Here is an 18,075-nt window from a genome sequence, read left to right on the forward strand (position 1 = left end):
AGTGCATTTTTTTTTTTTAAGGATAACATGAGGGATTTGGGAGACTGGTCACATCACAGGTTCCCTCCGTTAATGCAGGAAACTGCGAGCAGCCCCTGCTTTGATGGAAGGATGGTGGTGATGGCTGGCCTGGGAAGAAGAGGCGCAAGCTTGCTCTGTGGAAGGGGACCCACAGCACCGCTGGCTCTGACGTCATCTTATCGGAAGATGCTCGTTTCAGCCCAGGACAGAAGGGCTGGGTCAAACCCCACCATTCTGCACTTTCATGAAGTATCTATCTCTATGCCAAGGATAAAACTAATACATTCATAGATGAATAAGTATTAATACACAGTTACCACTCTTCTCTGCTTCTGGGAAGCTAGTAAATCAAACCCCCTGTGCTGAACAGGCAAGATTCAGCCAAGAAAAAGGGCAAAAGAAGCAAAGGCAGAAAGAGAGTGCTCCTTTCACTAACAGGAGTCGTTTTTAGTCTTTTTCCCAAGCTGATCCTGCCTGAAACATAAAAAAACCATCCAAATCATTCAAATAGCACTTATCATCTTCCATCCCTGCCACCTTCTGCTAAAAACAGGCTAAAGCAAACAAACAGCTCCGCCCCGGTCCCCGACCTCCAAATGACGGCAAACCACGGGCAGACCACAGCTTGCAGCCTACAGCCGTCAACAAGCTCCAGTCTGCTCCCAAGTCTTCCGAGATCGCTGGAGAGAAAGCGTATCCTGGTCCTCCCGAAAAAACCAGGTGGGCAGAGCGTGGGCTGGACATCAGGGTGATGTAAAAATCTGATTAGAAAGTCTCTGCTAAGTGACACTGAAGAACACCTGAAACCTCTGACAGTGGTCGAGTGCTTGCACTCAGGGGAGAGGCCACATGTCCGAACTGGTGCCCGGGACTTTTCACCTCTCCCTCTGAGCCTGTTTTTATCACAGCATAGATCCCACATCATCAGTGGGGCTATTAACAGTCCCCACCCCTAGAACTGTTGTGAATATGAAGGCAGGTGAGCCACCCGTGCCTGGCGCACGGTGGGCACTTGAAGGCTTAATCCTGCTGCTGCCACCCGTGCCTCTGCTCCGTTACCTGCTGAGGGAGGAGACAGAGTTCTAGAAACAGGAAAATCAGGGCAAGTGTTGAGGAAAACAGGTTTTAGTTTACTCTGAAGCCATTAAAATATATAGATCATATGAACAAAAAACACCAAGGGCCAATTTTCAAAACCAAATCAATCTAACTAGTAAAATATATGCCCCCCCCCATTAACTGAGCTAATAAATGCAAATTAAAATAAAAACTTAACACAATCTGCCTATTACATTAGCCAAGTTTTATAACTTATGACTAGTGTTGGTCCAAGGGCAGTGAGACAGGCACTAGAATGTCTTTACAAATTTGTCTGATATCAAGTCATTAACTGTTTGCTACAATTTACCCAATGATTTCCTTTCTAAATAATGATTCCCAAAGAAATAAACCGAAATATGAAAAAAGTGATATGCATGATGATAGTCACTTCACTATTTATAGAGAAAACGATGTAAATTATACACTTTATGAAATGTTATAGCAGCAATAAAAACGATGGTTATGAAAACAATTAGACATTGCAGAAAAAAAGCTCGTAATATGATATTATCTTAAAAAAGCAGATACCAAACTGAATATAATCTATGATTATAACATGAAAAAATTAATTTGTACAGGAAAAAAGTGAATAGTGGCTGTATTAATAAAGTAGAATATTTTAAGTAATTTTTTTAGCATCTTCAGTTTCCACTTTTAGAAATATGGACAGATTTCTCTGGAAAACAAGCATGCCTTTGACTAATATACTCCAAACTGCTTTGATAAAAATCAGACCATCCACTGGTATTCCTTCCTGCATTCACTTCCATTAACAGTACAGTCAGCCTGTGCCAAGTCACTACTTCTGGACCTGGTCTGTTTCCACAGTGTGGCAGAGTTAATATCCAGATGCTTCCTTTTATTCTTTTTAAGCCTAATTCACCACAGAACGACCTGTCCAGTTCTCACCTTGTCCTCATGTGTATCCATTTCCACTTTCAGGATGCAGGAAAAGGAAATGGCACAGGAACAAGCCCAGAGCCTTTATCCAGGGCGGGCTCGTGTGTCCTGGAGGTCCCCACTGGCTACCTCAGTGGGGTGTGGTCGCCCTGGTCCCCCCACCTCCCCAGCCCCGCGAGCTCACTCATGAAAAGGGCCAAGGTGGGCAGATCAAGGTGACCTTGACGGGTGGCTCTCCATGGAGTTTCCCATGAAAGGAGCCCATGACCCAGCCCACACCCCCATCTGCGGCAGATCAGAGCAGGTGAGAGAATCTGTAAGCCATGGGGAGTCAGTAATGAAGGCGAGAACTCCAAGTTCTTACTCCTCTCTCTTAAGCTCTATGCAGTTTGGACCTTTCCACCTCCAGGCAAAAAGCAGTGAAGTCTCAACATCGTGGTGGGTTGGGTCAGAGCACTGACCATTCACAGCACCCTCAGCCCGTTTCTGCAGCACGAGGCCAGGACGTGGACCCCGTGATCTCAGTCAGAGGCCTCTCCGCGTCTCGGAGTCTGTGAGGTGTCAGCCCACAGCCTGCAGATTCCCAAACCACCACTGTTAGTGACAAACTGATAACCCAGCAAGCACCAGGGAATGTGTCAGTGACATTAAAAGGAGCCTTGCTCTCCTCTTGGGTCGAAGAGAACTTGAACATCACGTACTGCTGAGCTTCAGCCCCAACCCTGGGGGTTCAGGCCACACTGAATGTGTCTGAAGCAGGACTGGCGTGGATGTGACCATGCTTACCCTGCAGCCAAAGGCTGGGCTGCTGGAGCCACGCTGGCGAGCCATGGCGCTGGGCCCAGCCTCAATGGCCTGTCTGTTACGTCCTCTGGGACATTCTGATGTGTCGTGTCAACCCAGCTGCCAAGCCTGCCTGTTGGCTCAGATCCCTCACACTTTTCTTCTTTCTGACGTCACAACTTTGAGACACGTGACCCCGTCTGCAAACAGCTGGGGAGCCTCCAGGAAGAGCTGCCCTCTCCCCCCCGACCGTGTCTCCCTCTCACGTCGCACCTCCCACTTCACACACTGTCGTTTAACAAAGAGCGAAGCCGAGGAGAAGGAAGGAGGCGTCGTCTGGGGAGACTTTCACTTTCCATCACACTCAAGGGGCTGAATTAAATGATTAGGATAAAACGTGAACCGCCACAAACCCAACTCTGATAGGGTTCTGGGATAAGCACCATGGATGATTTTAAACAACTCGGGTAAATCAAGGCGGTGCTAATACCAGAGACTTGAAGATTCATTTTCTTCCTCCTCAGACCTGATAGCCTGTAAGTTTAAATTTTCCTGGGCTCAAGGTGTCATAAAAGAGTAAAATCAAGAGGCACCCCCCTCACCAGACCCCATCTTCAATTCCCAGTGGGGTCAGACTGTGCTTGCTTTAGAAATACGAGTTCTTTATTCACAAAACAGAAACACACACAGACAAAGAAAACAAACTTACGGTTACCTACCTGGGGGGCAAGGGGTGGGAAGGGATAAATTGGGAGTTCAAGATTTGCAGATACTAACTACTATATATCAAATAGATAAACAACAAGTTCATACTGTATAGCACAGGGAACTATATTCAATATCTTGTAGTAATCTACAATGAAAAAGAATATGAAAAGAAACGTGTGTGTGTGTGTATGGCTGAAACGTTATGCTGTACACCAGAAACTGACACAACACTGTAAACTGACTAGATTTCAATTTAAAAACAGTACAAGCTGCCGCCCGTCTCAGGCCTGGAGGTGGGGACGGCACCTCCCAGCTGACATTCTCCACCTAATGTGGGGAAACGTGTCAGCAGCTGGGAAGTGACGGGCAGGTCGGCCAGCTCGCCCTCCCTGCCAAGGCCCGGTCTCCCTTTGCGGAAGACGTTCAGCCAAGGTACGCTCTGCAGGCAGCCGTGGGGGTTGTTCCGGGGGTGGGGGAACCGCTCCGATTTGAAACAGATAAATAAAGCCCTGGGTGAGAACGAAGACATATCCATTAACAGGCAGCGGCCACTTGTCTGCTCGCGCTCCAACCTCTCCTCGAGCAAGCTCAGCACGTCTAAATGCTGACAATTCCCAAATTTGTATCTCCAGACCCAATTTCTCTCCTGAGACCTTGTTTTCCAATTGTCTTATTTCCAATTACCCCATTATTCCTCAACTTCCCTATCCCATCAGTCATTAAATCCTGCCCATTCTATTTCTCTTAGCCCATGATGCTCCCCTATATCGATGGCCTTAAACCTCAGCTACCATCACCAATTCTTATCCAGACAGTTGAAACTGTCCCTAGAGGTCCTCATGGCCTCCAGTCTCCCTTTCCTCTAATTCATCCTTCACTCCACTGAAGTCAGCCTATTAAACATCCACATAGTCTCCACTTAAAAACACTGATTTTCCCAATTAATAACAGATAAATTCTAAACTCTTCAGTATGATTCTCAAAGATCTTCACCAACTTTCCTGTCCAAACACACCTTTTGCCACTTCCAAACCACCCTGCCCCACCAGGGCTCTGCGTTACCGTAGCTCATACTGGACAAAACCTCCTAAACTTTCTGTCTAAGGAAATAAAATCCCGGCACCCGCAAAAAGAAAAGGAATGGCATTCCACTGTGTCGTACCTACTACTTCACCTCTACCCCGCAACTCTCATTTGTTCTTCAAGACCCAACTCAAATGTCACCTCCTCTGGGCAGCTCTCCCCAGTCCCTCCAGTGAGAGCCATACCACCCTCTCTGGTCCCTTGACATTCTCTGCAAACTTCGATCCTAAAAGAGCACGCCACACTGCAAGGATCTGTTCAGATGCTGGTTCCTCCTGAGACAAGGCTGGAAGGACCTTGAGGGTAGGAGCCATATCTTTATCTCCGAACCGAGTACAGGGTGCACAGAGCACACACTCAGTAAGTGTTGTTGAATCCATCAGCCAGTCTTAAGAGGAGTTACAGCAATGCAGAAAAAAAGATCTGGACAGTCAGGATACTGGAGCCTAGCTCCAGCTGCCCCAGAGTCGCGCATTGTGGGGGCTTATTAACCTCTCTGGGCTTCAGTTTCTCATCTGCTGCATACGGTGGTGGGACTATATGATTTCTATGGTCCCTTTAAGTCCTCTGTTTTAGGGTTCAGACTACTTTTTCTTTGAAATCTACAATGAAAAACGACTATAAAACTCCATGGTAATAACATGTTCCAGGAGTTTGGACACTCTCCACGACGCCAGCCAGGAAAATCACTGCTTTGCCAGGCCATTAGGCCGAGCTCCCAAGGACGGCCAACAACAGGGGCCCCTCCCCTAAACTCACAAATCCCCAATTGCCTTCTGTTACCTTTGGAGAAAATCCCCAATTTCCCTTTGTTCTGTTTCACTCTATGTATTTTGGCCAAAAGGTGGCTTATTAAATATTACACTCAAGAAAAAAACCAATGACAAAAACCTAACATGCCTTGAAAATAATGAGTGCTAAAAGCATGCGTTAAATCACTAGGCTTACTGTGGAAAACAGAAGAGAAGTTCCTCAAAAAAACTAAAAATAGAACTACCATATGACCCAGCAATTCCAATCCTAGGTATATATCTGAAAAAAACAAGCACACTAATTCAAAAAGATACACACCCCAATGTTCACAGCAGTGTTATTTACAATTGCCAAGATATGGAAGTAACCTAAGTGTCCACCAACAGATAAATGGATAAAGAAGATGTGGTCTATAAATAATAGAATATTACTCAGCCACTAAAAAGAATGAAATTTTGCTATCTGCAGCAACATGGGTGGACTTGGAGGGCATTATGCTAAGTGAGATCAATCAGACAGATAAAGACAGATAATGTATGATAACACTTATATGTGGAATCTATAAAATACAATAAACTGGTGAATATAACAAAAAAGAAGCAGACTTAGAGGCAGGACAAATTAGTGGTTACAGTTGGGAAAGGGAAGTGGGTAAGGGCAAGATGGTGGTGGATTAAAAGATACAAACTATTAGGTATAAAATAAGATATAAGGATATATTGTACAACATGGGGAATATAATCAGTATTTTATAATAACTATAAATGGACTATAACCTTTAAAAATTATGAATCACTATATTGTACACCTGTAACATATCATAATATACATCAACTATACTTCAATAAAAAAAATTTTAAATTGCTTTAAAAAACTCTCTAGGCTTGATAATCACCTCGTTACCCCGTACTCTGGGGGTGGCTGGTACCTCAGGACGGCCACTTCTGTCCTCGCAGGCTGCGGGGCAGGGTAAGGCTTGGCCATCTCATGCAGCATCCCAGGGTGCTGGTCACTGTAGAAAAGTCCATGCTCCTGGGTCTTGCTGACCGGGGACACCATCTGCTTGGTCTTGAAGGGGTACTCGGGTGGAGGACCTCGGGGGTCCAGCACTTTAGCTGCAGGCTGGGCTGGGGAGGGCCCCCCTCCCGCCTTGAACCCCTTTCCGTTCCCTGAGCCAGGGAGGTGTTGCTTGGCACCGTTCCTCTCCAACGACAGCTGCATGATCCTCTCGCTGAGAGAGCGGACGTGGCCCTGCTTCAGTTCCTTCAGCGCCTCGTCTTTGTGCGCCTGTCCGCTGTTGGCACGGTTCACCGTGGGCCTGCCCTCCGTCCGGGCCTTCTGACTGGGGCCCCCGGCCATGTAGTAACCGTGACCCACCACCCCCTGCTGCTGTGGCTGCGGCTGCGGCTGCTGCCCCCGGAAGAACTGGGACTGGGCTTTGGCCTCCTCGTACGTGGGCAGCTCCTCGTTGTTCTGCTGGGGCTGCGTGGACCGGACCTGTTTCTCCATCACCGTATTGTCCACCTGGTGTTCCTGACCCTGCGGCTCCTGGCGTGCCGACTGGTAGACCATTTGTGGGTCTTCTTGAGTGAGGTTTTCCGTGGAAGAAAAGCTGTTGGCGGGGTGGGCTGGTCCTGCACTCCCTGTGGCCTGGTGCTGAATGGCCAGCAAGTTCATGTTCTCGGTCGGGGTGCCATACCGCAGTTGCTCCTGGATCAGCCGCTGTAACACTGTTCCAGCTGCCGCATCCTCGGAACCTCTCATTTCCACCTCTGAGATCCTCGGGAAGTTCGGGGAGTGGAAGTTACAAAGAGGATCCTCAACTAGAAGATAAACACGGGAAAAAGAGATCAGGCTGTTCCACGGGAACATAGGTTTGGATGAACGAGGTGAACAAGGAACTTTCTAATGATAGTGGCATTTAAAGATTTCAAACACACCATCACCCTCATTTACCCTGTGGTTTCTCAGGGAAGCTTTTCTCCAATTCAAAGAGACTCCCCTGTGCTCCCTTCCCTCGCCTCCTGCTGCCTCCTTGACCTTGCTCAGGCCTTTGGGCCTCCTTTCCCTTCAAGCTCCCAACTGGCCCCTTCTCTTCAGCATATAAACAAGCCAAGTCTTTCCCATCTTAAAAAAATTACAAGCAAAAACCAAAACCAAACAAAAAGAAACCACCTTTTCACAGCCCCATGTAAACCTCTAACTGCCACCCTGTCTCTCTCCTTCCCTCCTCCTCTTCTTATTTATTCATTTTTTTTTTTTTTAGTGTTTTTTGGGGGCTGGGGTGGGGGAGGCAATTAGGTTTATTTATTTGATTATTTTTTTAAATTGAAGGTACTGGGGATTGAACCCAGGACCTTGTGCATGCTAAGCACCCACTCTACCACTTGAGCTATACCCTCCCCCTGCTTCCCCCCCTCTTCTGATTATTCTCAGAAAGCAATCTACACTTGCCATCTCCCCTTTCCAAATGCTCCATCCACCGCCCTCCCCACTGCTCTGATTAGTAATCAAGCCCAGGGAGAACTTGCCAGCTTAACTTTTCTGAAGCATTTCGCATGCTGATCACTACTTTTTTTTTTTTTAACTGAAGTATAGTTGATTTACAGTGTCATGGTAGTTTCTGGTATACAGCATCATGATTCAGTTATACGTATATGTGTATATATATTCTTTTTCATTATAGGTTATTACAAGACATTAAATGTAGTACCTTGTGCTATCCAGTAGGCCCTTGTTTATCCAGTTTATATATAATAGTTTGTACCTGCTCATCCCAAACTCCTAATTTATCCCTCCTTCCTCCTTTCCCCTTTGGTAACTCAAAGTTTCTTTTCTATGTCTGAGTCTCTGTTTTGTAAGTAAGTTCATTTGTATCTTTTTTTTTTTTAGATTCCACATATAAGTGGTATCATGATATTTGTCTTTCTCTGTCTGACATTTCACTCAGTATGATAATCTCTAGGTCCATCCATGTTGCTGCAAATGGCATTGTTGCATTCTTTTTTATGACTGAGTAGAATTCCATTGTATAAATATATATATATACCACAACTTCTTTATCTAGTCATCTGTCCATGGACATTTGGGTTGTTTCCATGTCTTGGCTACTGTAAATAGTGCTGCTATGAACACTGGGGCACGTGTATCTTTTCAAATTAGAGGTTCCTCAGGATATGTGCCCAGAAGTGGGACTAATCACCTATTTCTTGAAATGCTCTCCTCACTTGGCATCCAGGCTGCCCCCTCTCCTGGTTCTGGATCCTGCTTCTTCTCTGTACACTCCATTTCTGGCTCCCATTTCTCCACCTGCCTCTTAAATGCTAGTGTTTCCCACAGCTTGGCCCCGAGTTCTCTTCCACCCTCACTCGACAGAACCTCATCACATCCACTGTCCATCTGCAAGTACTGACTCGTGGCCCACACATCTATAACCACCAGCCGATGGTCTGTGGGTCCTCCAGACTCAACATGTCTTCCTCCCCTCAAGAGACTCACCCACCCACCCAACCCTTGTATCCCTACCTTGTCTACTCTTTGCCAAGCCTGGGAGTTTTCCCAAATTCCTTCCTCTCCGTTACCCCCAACATCCAGACACTGTCTGCCTGTCAATTCCACCCCGAAAATGAAACATCACTCCAACTCTCCTCTTTCTTCCCATGCCAGTCTCCGAGTTCGTTATTAATAACCACAACACAACCACAAGAACCATCTTTAAAGTGCATATAATATCCCAGGTACTGTATTAAATTCTCTCATTTGTTTAGTTTATTCCATATATCATCGCATGAAGCAGGCATTAATTCCCTCACCTTACAGATAAAGCAGAGGTTTGGAGAAGGTAAATCAGCGAGGTCACAGAGGCACGAAAAGACAGATCCAGGATCCAACTCATTCCACAACGAAATCACATTACAGGCCCTTGAAGCCTCATACCCAAACCATTCCAACAGCTTCCTCGATTTCTCTGACACTAGCCTCCTTCCCACTTCCAAACCCACCCCTCAGACTCCAGCCTGTCTTCCACACTACCCTGAAAGATTGTTCAAAATGAAAAACTTAATCATATCACTCCCCTGCACCAAATTCCTCAACAATTAATTACAGGATGAGGCTGACAGTCCATCTTAGGGCATAGCAGGGACTGCTTATCTATCCAGCAACACCTCATGACATCTCTGGCCCCTCACTGGCAACCCCTCGGAGTTCAAGTTCAAGTTCCAGCAATACCTAAGGACATACAGTTTCCAGACATGCCGGCTCTCTCTTGATTCCAGGACTTCGCTCCCATCCGTCCCTCTGCCTAGAAAGATGCCTCTCACCACATCTTCTTGGGAAATTCCTAGACCTGCTCTGAACGATGGCTCCAAGGCAACCTTCTCAGTGAAACCCTTCCTGCTGCAGCCCAGCAGGCTTGAGCCCTCCTTCTCCATTGTCCACGCTCCGCTGTTCTGTCTCCGCTAGAGTGATGATCACAGTAGAAGGCAATTATTTATGTATACAAGACTCTAAATTCCTTAAAGGCAAAGATCATGCCTCCTCATCGGGGTCTCCCTAGCACATGACCCAGTGCCTGCATGTACGGAGGGTCAAACATTTAACCAGTAAAAGAAGATCTGAGTGCTATGAACCGTAAAACTGACCCCGTTTCACAATAGTACGAGGAAGTATTATGTTGAGAATATTTATAGCATTAGGATAATAAAAATTCTACCACTTACTACTGGCAAGCCCTTGAGCGAATCACCTGTTCTCTTTGAGCTCAATACCCTCACCTGTAAATTGAGAGAATTGAGCTAGCCCATCTCTAAGAGACTTCAACTCTACAATTCCGTGCAATGACAGTTTTGTGTTTTCATTCATACACAGAACACATCATTTCCCCCCAAACCATCCTTCTTCCCCAAGGCTGCCTTTATTTTTTCCCAAAAATGGCATCCTTATCCTAAGAGACATCCAGGTAGAAATTTCACATTCAATTTTGACCCTTTTGTCTCCTTCGCTCCCTACATTTAATCAAGGGCCAAGCTAGTTTTTCAGTAAAACGAGAAAAAAATAAAGGTGGTGTGATATGCTCGCTAGATACATAGATACACATACACTCACACATGTGTATGTGTAGACACACAGAGATGTGTTATTGGGGTTACTGTCCTTTTTTGGCAAGGGCTGCTCTCCAGGATTACCTCCCTCTTACTCTTTTTTGGTATTAAAATATGAGAAAAGGTGCTGGTAGATGACATTTTTAGTGTCTCTGTAACAGCAAAGACTGCAGCCCCAACGTCCATGCCTTCACCCACTCCCTGGGTTCCAGCTCTCCTAGCCAGTTGCTTAAATGTCCTGAACAGCCTAATAGCTTTTACTTCTGGCTTCTTCTCCTTTCAATCAACACTGTATTTATCATCTGTCTTCCTCTTCTAGAATTCAAGCACCAGAGAACAGAGTTTTACCTGTTAAATCCCAGTGCCTAGAACACCACCCCGTTACACAGAAGGCATTCAGGACAGAACTGTTGAGTAAAGAACTTTATAGACTGGTTCCTGAAGCTCAACTCTGATCTACTGCCAAATCACACCTCTGTGACCTCAGGCAAATTACTTGGCTTCTCTGAACCTCTCTCCTCTATATAACAGTCGGGCTTCAGATCTGCATCACAAGACGCCACATGGAGGAAATTCAAACTTTGCCCTCACCTTCAGAGAATGTTTATGGTAGCTGAAATATAAAACCAAAGTTCAACAATACAAATTTTTAAACAACAAAAACAGATCACTGAAAAGCCACACAAGATGAAACTGCCAAAAACTATAATAAGCAGGGAAGAACGCAAGGAATAAGTTATCAGTGTGGGTTGAGTTGGGCCATCACTCAGTCCGCAAATACCAAGTGCCAACCTGTTACATTCAGGCATTCTGAGAGGAGCGGGGGTTAAGAGAGTGACGAGGACAGTCCTTACCCTCAGGGCTTAAGGAAACAAAGCAAATGCAAATAAAAATCCACACTTTAAAATAAACAAATACAAATTCAAATAAAAATATATTTCCAAAGGAAAATGATTTGAGGGGATGAATAATAAAAAAGGAATGGGGTCTCACCAAGCATGAACACTATTCAATTCCCTTTTCGTAAGCACATTGGGCAAGAACCTTGAGATCGTTCCTTAAAGTGGTTTATTCCTTCATGGTTTCACCAAACTCAAAAGGCCTCAAAAACAGGCAGGAAGTTTTTACAAAGGAGGCAGTTCCTTCCCTACTGTAGTTTTGAATTTCTCTGAATTTCTGAATGATTTGCAAAAGGAGGTAAAAGTGAAAGCAGAAAAGAAAAAAAAGAAATGCAAGATTCTGGGAAGGTACAGCAGAATATTTAGGAACTAGAGAAAAATTAGGAAATAAATGGTATAATTCTGAAGTTCCTAGATACTTAGGAACTCTCTCCACTGAGTCACATATTAGAATAAAATATTCTATCAACACTTTGGCACAAAAAAATAAGGCACCTACCAATGAAGAGACAACCAATAATCCAACATGCGATTTTTTAAAACGAGGAGAGAGAAAAAATTAAGCAAAAGAGCTAAAAACGAGAAACATAAGATTGTTCTGCTTTTCCAACGCAAGTGCCAGTAGAATAACTTACCAGCTTTTTCCCTGATGTTACTGTTTGCCTCCACCGTCAAAGGAGATGCTTCATGCCTCCCGGAATAGGGCTGAAAGTCTGCGAAAAAGTAGTTGGGGTCTTCCAGAATCTGGACGGGGCTACTGGGGCTGTAACAGGCAGAAGGGGGACCTGGGGGCAAAAAGCAAAGTGCATATTAGTGTCAATAACATCGTCCTGGCCCTCCTCCCTGCCTGACTCACACCAGGCTTTCTCCCACACAAATTTCCACTGGCAGGGGAAGCTCTGTCTTTTTGATTCATAAAATTCCAAAGTTACTATTCAGCATCATCACAAGTCTAGCCACCCACCAGAATGACCCGGGAGGTCACAATAACAATTTTCAAGACACACTGAGCGAAAGCAGGGACGCATTCACACAACCCACTGCCAAGGGCGGCGGCAGAGACAGAAATCAAGTCGCCTGTGGACGCGGACGAGTCACCAGGTTCTGGAAGGTCAAGGTAGGGGCACGGAAAGTGTGAGGGGGGGTGGGGGGGACAGGGAGGCCAGAAAAGGAAAACTAAAATGGGAAGAGCAGCTGTCTCTTGGAATATAGGGAAGATACAGAGAAGGCTGGTCATTTGGCCAGACCACGTGTTAGCGGGAGCCCGTCCCAGCCGGGCCCAGGGCACGCAGCCCCGCTCTATGGTCTCTGACCCTCGAGTGGCAATGCGAGCCTGGGTCATGGGTTCCCTCTGCCAAGCACCAGCCTTTCAGCTCCAGGGTACCTGCGTCACACACACACCGTCGTGTGCCTCCTGTTCCAATTCAACGTGACAACCGTACAGCCACTGAACACAGGATACCACGACAGTGCACTGATGCGGCCCATACAGCGTCGCGGGAACACCCCGCGTGATGGATCTGGGCTGCCTGTCCTCTCTGCACTGAGGTCTGCCTGGGCTCCACGTGGAAGCCTCTTTTTGGCAAAAGTAACTTCACTGACTCTGAGGAAAGAGTCGTGCTATTTTTTTTTTAGTATTATTATTAAAATCCCGGCCCCAAAGATAATCCCATTTGGGGAAGGTGGGTATAGCTCAGTGGGAGACACCATGATTAGCACGAGCGAGGTACCGGGTTCAATTCCCAGGGCGTCCATCAAAACAAAACAAAACACAAAAACATAAAGAAAACAAAGCAAAAATGACAATCCCATTAGAAGACAAATAATGTTTTTCAGCCATCACTTCAAACAGATCATCTGAAATTTCCTGCCAGGATTGTTATCTGCCCAGCCCCCATAAGGCCAAAGCTAGTAGGAAGCAACTAATTGCTCTGTGAGGCTGTGATGGGGATTTATTCATCTTCTTTCTCAGTTTATTCACCTCTACCCCTGAAATATTATTTGTATGTGTGCTCACATGTCTCATAGGCACGTCTGGGCTAGAGAGAAAAAGAAAAAAATTTTTAACAACTAGGATATTTACCTTAGAACATTAAAATAAATCATGTAGTTGTGACTTAGATCTTAAGGATGAATATAAACAAGTATGAATGGCATACTAAATCACAGTTCCAGCGCCTGTGACAGTATCTGTCCGTGTTCTCTTTTTGGCCAACCTGCAAGGACTACCCAGGAAAGAAATGCAGCCTTTTCTGGCCCTCACTGTCTACATTTATAAACCTAAAAGTCTCAGGCTAAAATGAGGAGTCATTGACGACCTGGATCCAAAGGCAGATCCTGGCCCGGCGTCTGCTTTGGGCAGGTGGAAAATTTCAGTGGAAAGTTGGAGAGACGCACAGTGCAACCTTGGCCACCCGGTAGCATCACCTAGGAGCTTTGACAACGCCAGTACCCCTGCCTCACCCAGACCTGGTCAGTCAGAATCCCTGGGACAGGGCCCAGGCATCCTGATTTTATAAAGCAACTTGTATGATTCCAACATGCAGTCAGCGCTGAGAAGCCCCAAGCTAGTGGGAGAACAGTACACACAAGAAAAGAAACAAACAAAAAACCCACAAACACACCTCCTGCATCCTCAGCCGCTCCCCCACCAAATCAGAGTCAGGCAGGAGCTGAGAACCCACACACTTCAGTGGAGAAAGTGTGGTGTTCTCTGACTGTAGATGTGGGTCACAAATGGCACGTGCCAGCATATGACTGCTTCAGGTCACACCGTCTAGTCATGTGACTAAAATTTTCAAGTGATAACAGAGAATAAACTGCCAATAACCTTGAGGCCTAAGAACATACGTGTATAACACATAAGCACATATGAAACTGGCAAAATCTGAGTAAGATTTGTGGATCGTACCAATGTCGATTTCCTGGTTTTGTCATAGTCACGAAGATGCTACCATTGGGGGCGGGGGTGGTACAGGGTGAAGAGTACTCGGAGCCTCTTTGTTCTTCTTCTTAAACTTACGGTAAGTCTATAATCATTTCAAACTAAAACAGTAATTAAAAAAGAAATCTTGCCCCAAAAAACAACGTATGTGACTACATATGTATGGGTTTATAAAGTAATGTGCAGGGCACGTGTGTGTGTATAGATACATGCTTTCAACACGGGGCCCAGCTAAGAGCCCGGCACTAAGCCACTCCGAGTCACCAGGGCACCAGGGCACCAACAGCCTGCCAAGTGAGAGTCCGCTCAAGGGCTCCAGCCGCAGAGGACAGGGCTTGAAGGCGGGCAGGGGCTGAGCACAGAGGGCACCAAAGATGCGCCCGCCTTTCACCCTTTCTTCTATAGACCTCAGTGTTAAGAAAGAGCTAACACGCTTCACACACACGCCTGTGCAGACTGAAGGACAGGACACCCAGCTCCACATCAATAGTCATTTAAGACCTGGCGGCCTGCACACCGACCATGAGATCTTTTCCCACTGCTGCCCCCTCTCCTCCGAGGTGAGGGGCCAAGGCTGGCTGTGCAGACGGTCAGAACAGACGTTGCAATTTAGAGATGGAAGAAATCTTTGGAGAGGGGAGGAGGTGCTTCTATGCAAGGGAAAAAGATGACACTGTATTTGTTCTTAGACACTGGGACTGTGACAGAGATTTGCTATGTGTTCACCAAACCCCTTTCTCTAGTCTTCCTGGGGACACACAGAATCTACTTTTCCCAGCCTCATGCGTAGAAAAGTTTGATTGTATAACTGAGTTCTGAAGGTTATCAGAAAAGATATGTGCTACTTCTAGGACTGGCTCATAAAACCCTCTCACAGATGAATCGTACTCTCCTCCCCTCTTGGGTGGCCACGTGCTGATGCTTAAAGCAAGCATGGGAGCCCTGTATTGAAGATGACAGAGTATCCATCAGGCTATATCCCTGAACGATCAGAGGACCCACATATACCCCTGCACCTGCTCCCTCCAAGAGGACTTAATATCAGCAAGAAATAAATGCTTGTGTTAAAAAAAAAAAAAAAAAAGAATTGCAGACAGACAGGCCCAGGTATCAACACTTCACTAAGGCAAGAGACAACCATGTGCGCCACCCCAGCCCTGCCACACCCTAAGGGAACCTTTCACTTCCAGCTCCCTCACCTGGAAGCCAAGGTAAAATGACAGTAACAGGCATCTCAGCATCCACATGAGAGTCCTGGGCTCTGCAGCAAAGACGGATGCGTGGCTCCATCCCCAGTCCCACCTGCACCTAATCTCTCCCTTTCTTATTTGAGCTCAGGGTCTTCATCAGGCACTCCGGTAGCACCGAGTCAATTTTCTTATGCAAAATGCAGGGTACCTAATCTCACCAACAGGGTCTAGGGTATCTGAAATTAAAAAACTGGGCATCAGCATCTGACATGAGCAGAAATGCTGTTCCTCGTTAGCACTTCTCCATCCCCGGAGGCACAAGCTGTGAGAAACCACAGGGGACCCCAGGATACCACCCCTACTCGGTCAGCACCGCAAGGCCTGGCTTGGGCCCAGGACCTAAGTGACAATGCCGGTTTTTAGGGGAGTCCACGGCCAACCAAGGATTCTGCCGGCTCAACACTGTGTAATCTGTACATGGAGTCGCCTCTCACGGCTTTGCAAAGATAATTTCCGCGGAAGGCGCTCTTGACTTAGTAACTTGCAGTCACCTACTTTCAAACCAGACCTTCATCTGAGGCCCGTGGCTGACACAGATTTAGTCGGCGTGGGGAGAGTGGGAGAAGCAATAGAAAACCAGCCCAGGGTCTCCCTCTGAGCAGGGGGCGCGCAGCCGCTTAGGACTCCCGCCTGAAGGAAAGGGAGACATCTGTTTGTGCTGAACTCAGCAGAGGGTGAAATTCTAAAATTCTAGACTGAGGGTTCGATGCTTCTGTCTTATATTGACGATGGCCCATTTCGCCAAGAATAGTCCCTTTTTCTTTACAAAAACTGCATGTCATTTGTCCACACGAAGAATCCTTTGCTTCTCTCTTTACGAGTGTGACTGCTTCTGCCTGGCTCCCAAAGCACCGAAAACTTCCTTCTCATGATGGTTTTACGCTCTTACTTTCTTTGTCACTGTCCAGATGCCTTTAGGGAAAGTGATCCTGAATGAGACTTTTCTCCTCACTCCATAGGAGCAGTAACGACGGCCTCATGGCTGAAGGAGAAATGAATTGAGGTAAAATGAAGTGGGCTTCCTGGGGGAGGCACGAGGCACGGCAGGTCACCTGCTCATCACTTCACAACGAGTTCATTCCCTGAGATCAGATCCTGAATCCATAAACAGACCACCATCGCAGGCTCGGAAGTCTCCTTCAGGTGTAAATACCAGAGGACATTCAAACTGTCAGGCCGCTATCACCCAACACTCACACAACTGGGAGCCACCAGGTGTTGAACTCCACTTCCAATGACGCCAGTCCCTTGCACATCACCATTTTGGCTATAGCTTCAAGTTCAAATTCTGTTTGGCTTTAGGGCTGTGTACAATCAGACCCCTCCTTTACCTGTCAACAGTCTCGCTGGTCCCCTCAGCATCCCAGCATCCCGTGAACATGCCGCCCTCATTCTCCAAGCCCCCGCTGGGAATGCTGTCCGCTAGCTTCACACTCCCCTCCCCGGGTCCTTTAAAATTCACCCCAGCAGATTTACCTCCTCAGGTTCACCTCCCCTAGAACACCCTCCCCCACCCCGCACTGGCCTTCCTTCTCTCAAGGGCCACAGCAATGATGATCTGAAAAGCACACTTAGCACTTAACATTGACTGCCTAGTAGTATGCAGTCGTCACTTAATACAGGCGGGTGCTACTTCCCCGCGGAGCCTGAAGACAGGCACCATCCATGTACTTGCTACTTTCTGTACATATGTGCTCTCTGCTGGATGCTACCTGCTGACTGATGGAGAACTCAGCATTTCTACTGGGATGGTCTCACCACCAAGTTAAAAGAAAAGGTCCCCAAAAAGCGAGTCTCGGAGAGTTCCCGGGGATTCCCTGGACCCCTCAGTTCCCTAAGATGAGGGAGCACTCGCTGTCCCTGCTGCAGCTGACAGTGGTGCTCCAGGGTCTGCAGGCTCAAAGCCCCCGCTCAACTGCGAAATTCCCAGCTGTCACTGCGCCGAAGTGCAAAACTTCCTGCCAGTTCCACAGGAGCCAAAGCCTCCCGATGCCTTTAAAGACAAGTCCACTGTAGAGATCGGAATAACCTCCTATAACTTGATAACAGAGATTTTAACCACAGCAACAAATAATTCTGTGGCTTCACCTTTCCTTTCAGAGAGCTAAGGAATTTGCTGAGAGTACAAGAGGGCTCCAAGTTAAATGTAAGTAACCCAAGCCTGCTGATTCTGGCAGAACTGGAGGTGTCTCCGGGGAACAGAATACTCTGCTCAGGGAGACAGATGCCCTAGAAACAGCGCTTAGAAGGAGCCCGGAGATCTCACCACTACTACCTGAAAAGTAAGGGCTGGTCTGTTCCCCCAGCTCCCTCACTCAGGACCCCGAGGCCTGAAGGAAGCAGACAGGTCTCGGGACCCTCCTCTGTGAACACCTGCACGCAGCACACACATTTAAAAAGGAAACAGGAATCTCTAACAGCAAACTGTAGGCACACCGCTGAATACGCCTTCTCACTCACTGTCCCCCAAGGAGCCATCATTTGAAACCCAAGATGGGGGAGGGGAGGGGGTGGGAGCAGGTAAGGTTTTT

At 46.8% G+C, this 18,075-nt stretch overlaps 1 protein-coding gene across 9 annotated transcripts in view; it reads right to left on the reverse strand.

Moving 5' to 3' along the window:
* Positions 1-18,075, reverse strand: part of AMOTL1 (angiomotin like 1) — a 164,308-nt gene that overhangs the window by 61,445 nt on the left and 84,788 nt on the right. For 8 of the 9 annotated variants that reach the window (XM_032488304.1, XM_032488303.1, XM_032488305.1 and 5 more), the window contains 2 exons: positions 11,986-12,135; positions 6,245-7,172 (listed from right to left, as the gene is read on the reverse strand). In XM_032488304.1, coding sequence (XP_032344195.1) covers positions 6,245-7,172; positions 11,986-12,135 — 1,078 coding nt within the window. Of the gene's footprint in view, positions 1-6,244; positions 7,173-11,985; positions 12,136-12,314; positions 12,394-18,075 lie in introns of those variants that run through there. The other variant, XM_032488306.1, reaches the window with a different exon arrangement.

Source organism: Camelus ferus, chromosome 10, assembly GCF_009834535.1.
Source record: "Camelus ferus isolate YT-003-E chromosome 10, BCGSAC_Cfer_1.0, whole genome shotgun sequence".
NCBI classification, from domain to species: domain Eukaryota; kingdom Metazoa; phylum Chordata; class Mammalia; order Artiodactyla; family Camelidae; genus Camelus; species Camelus ferus.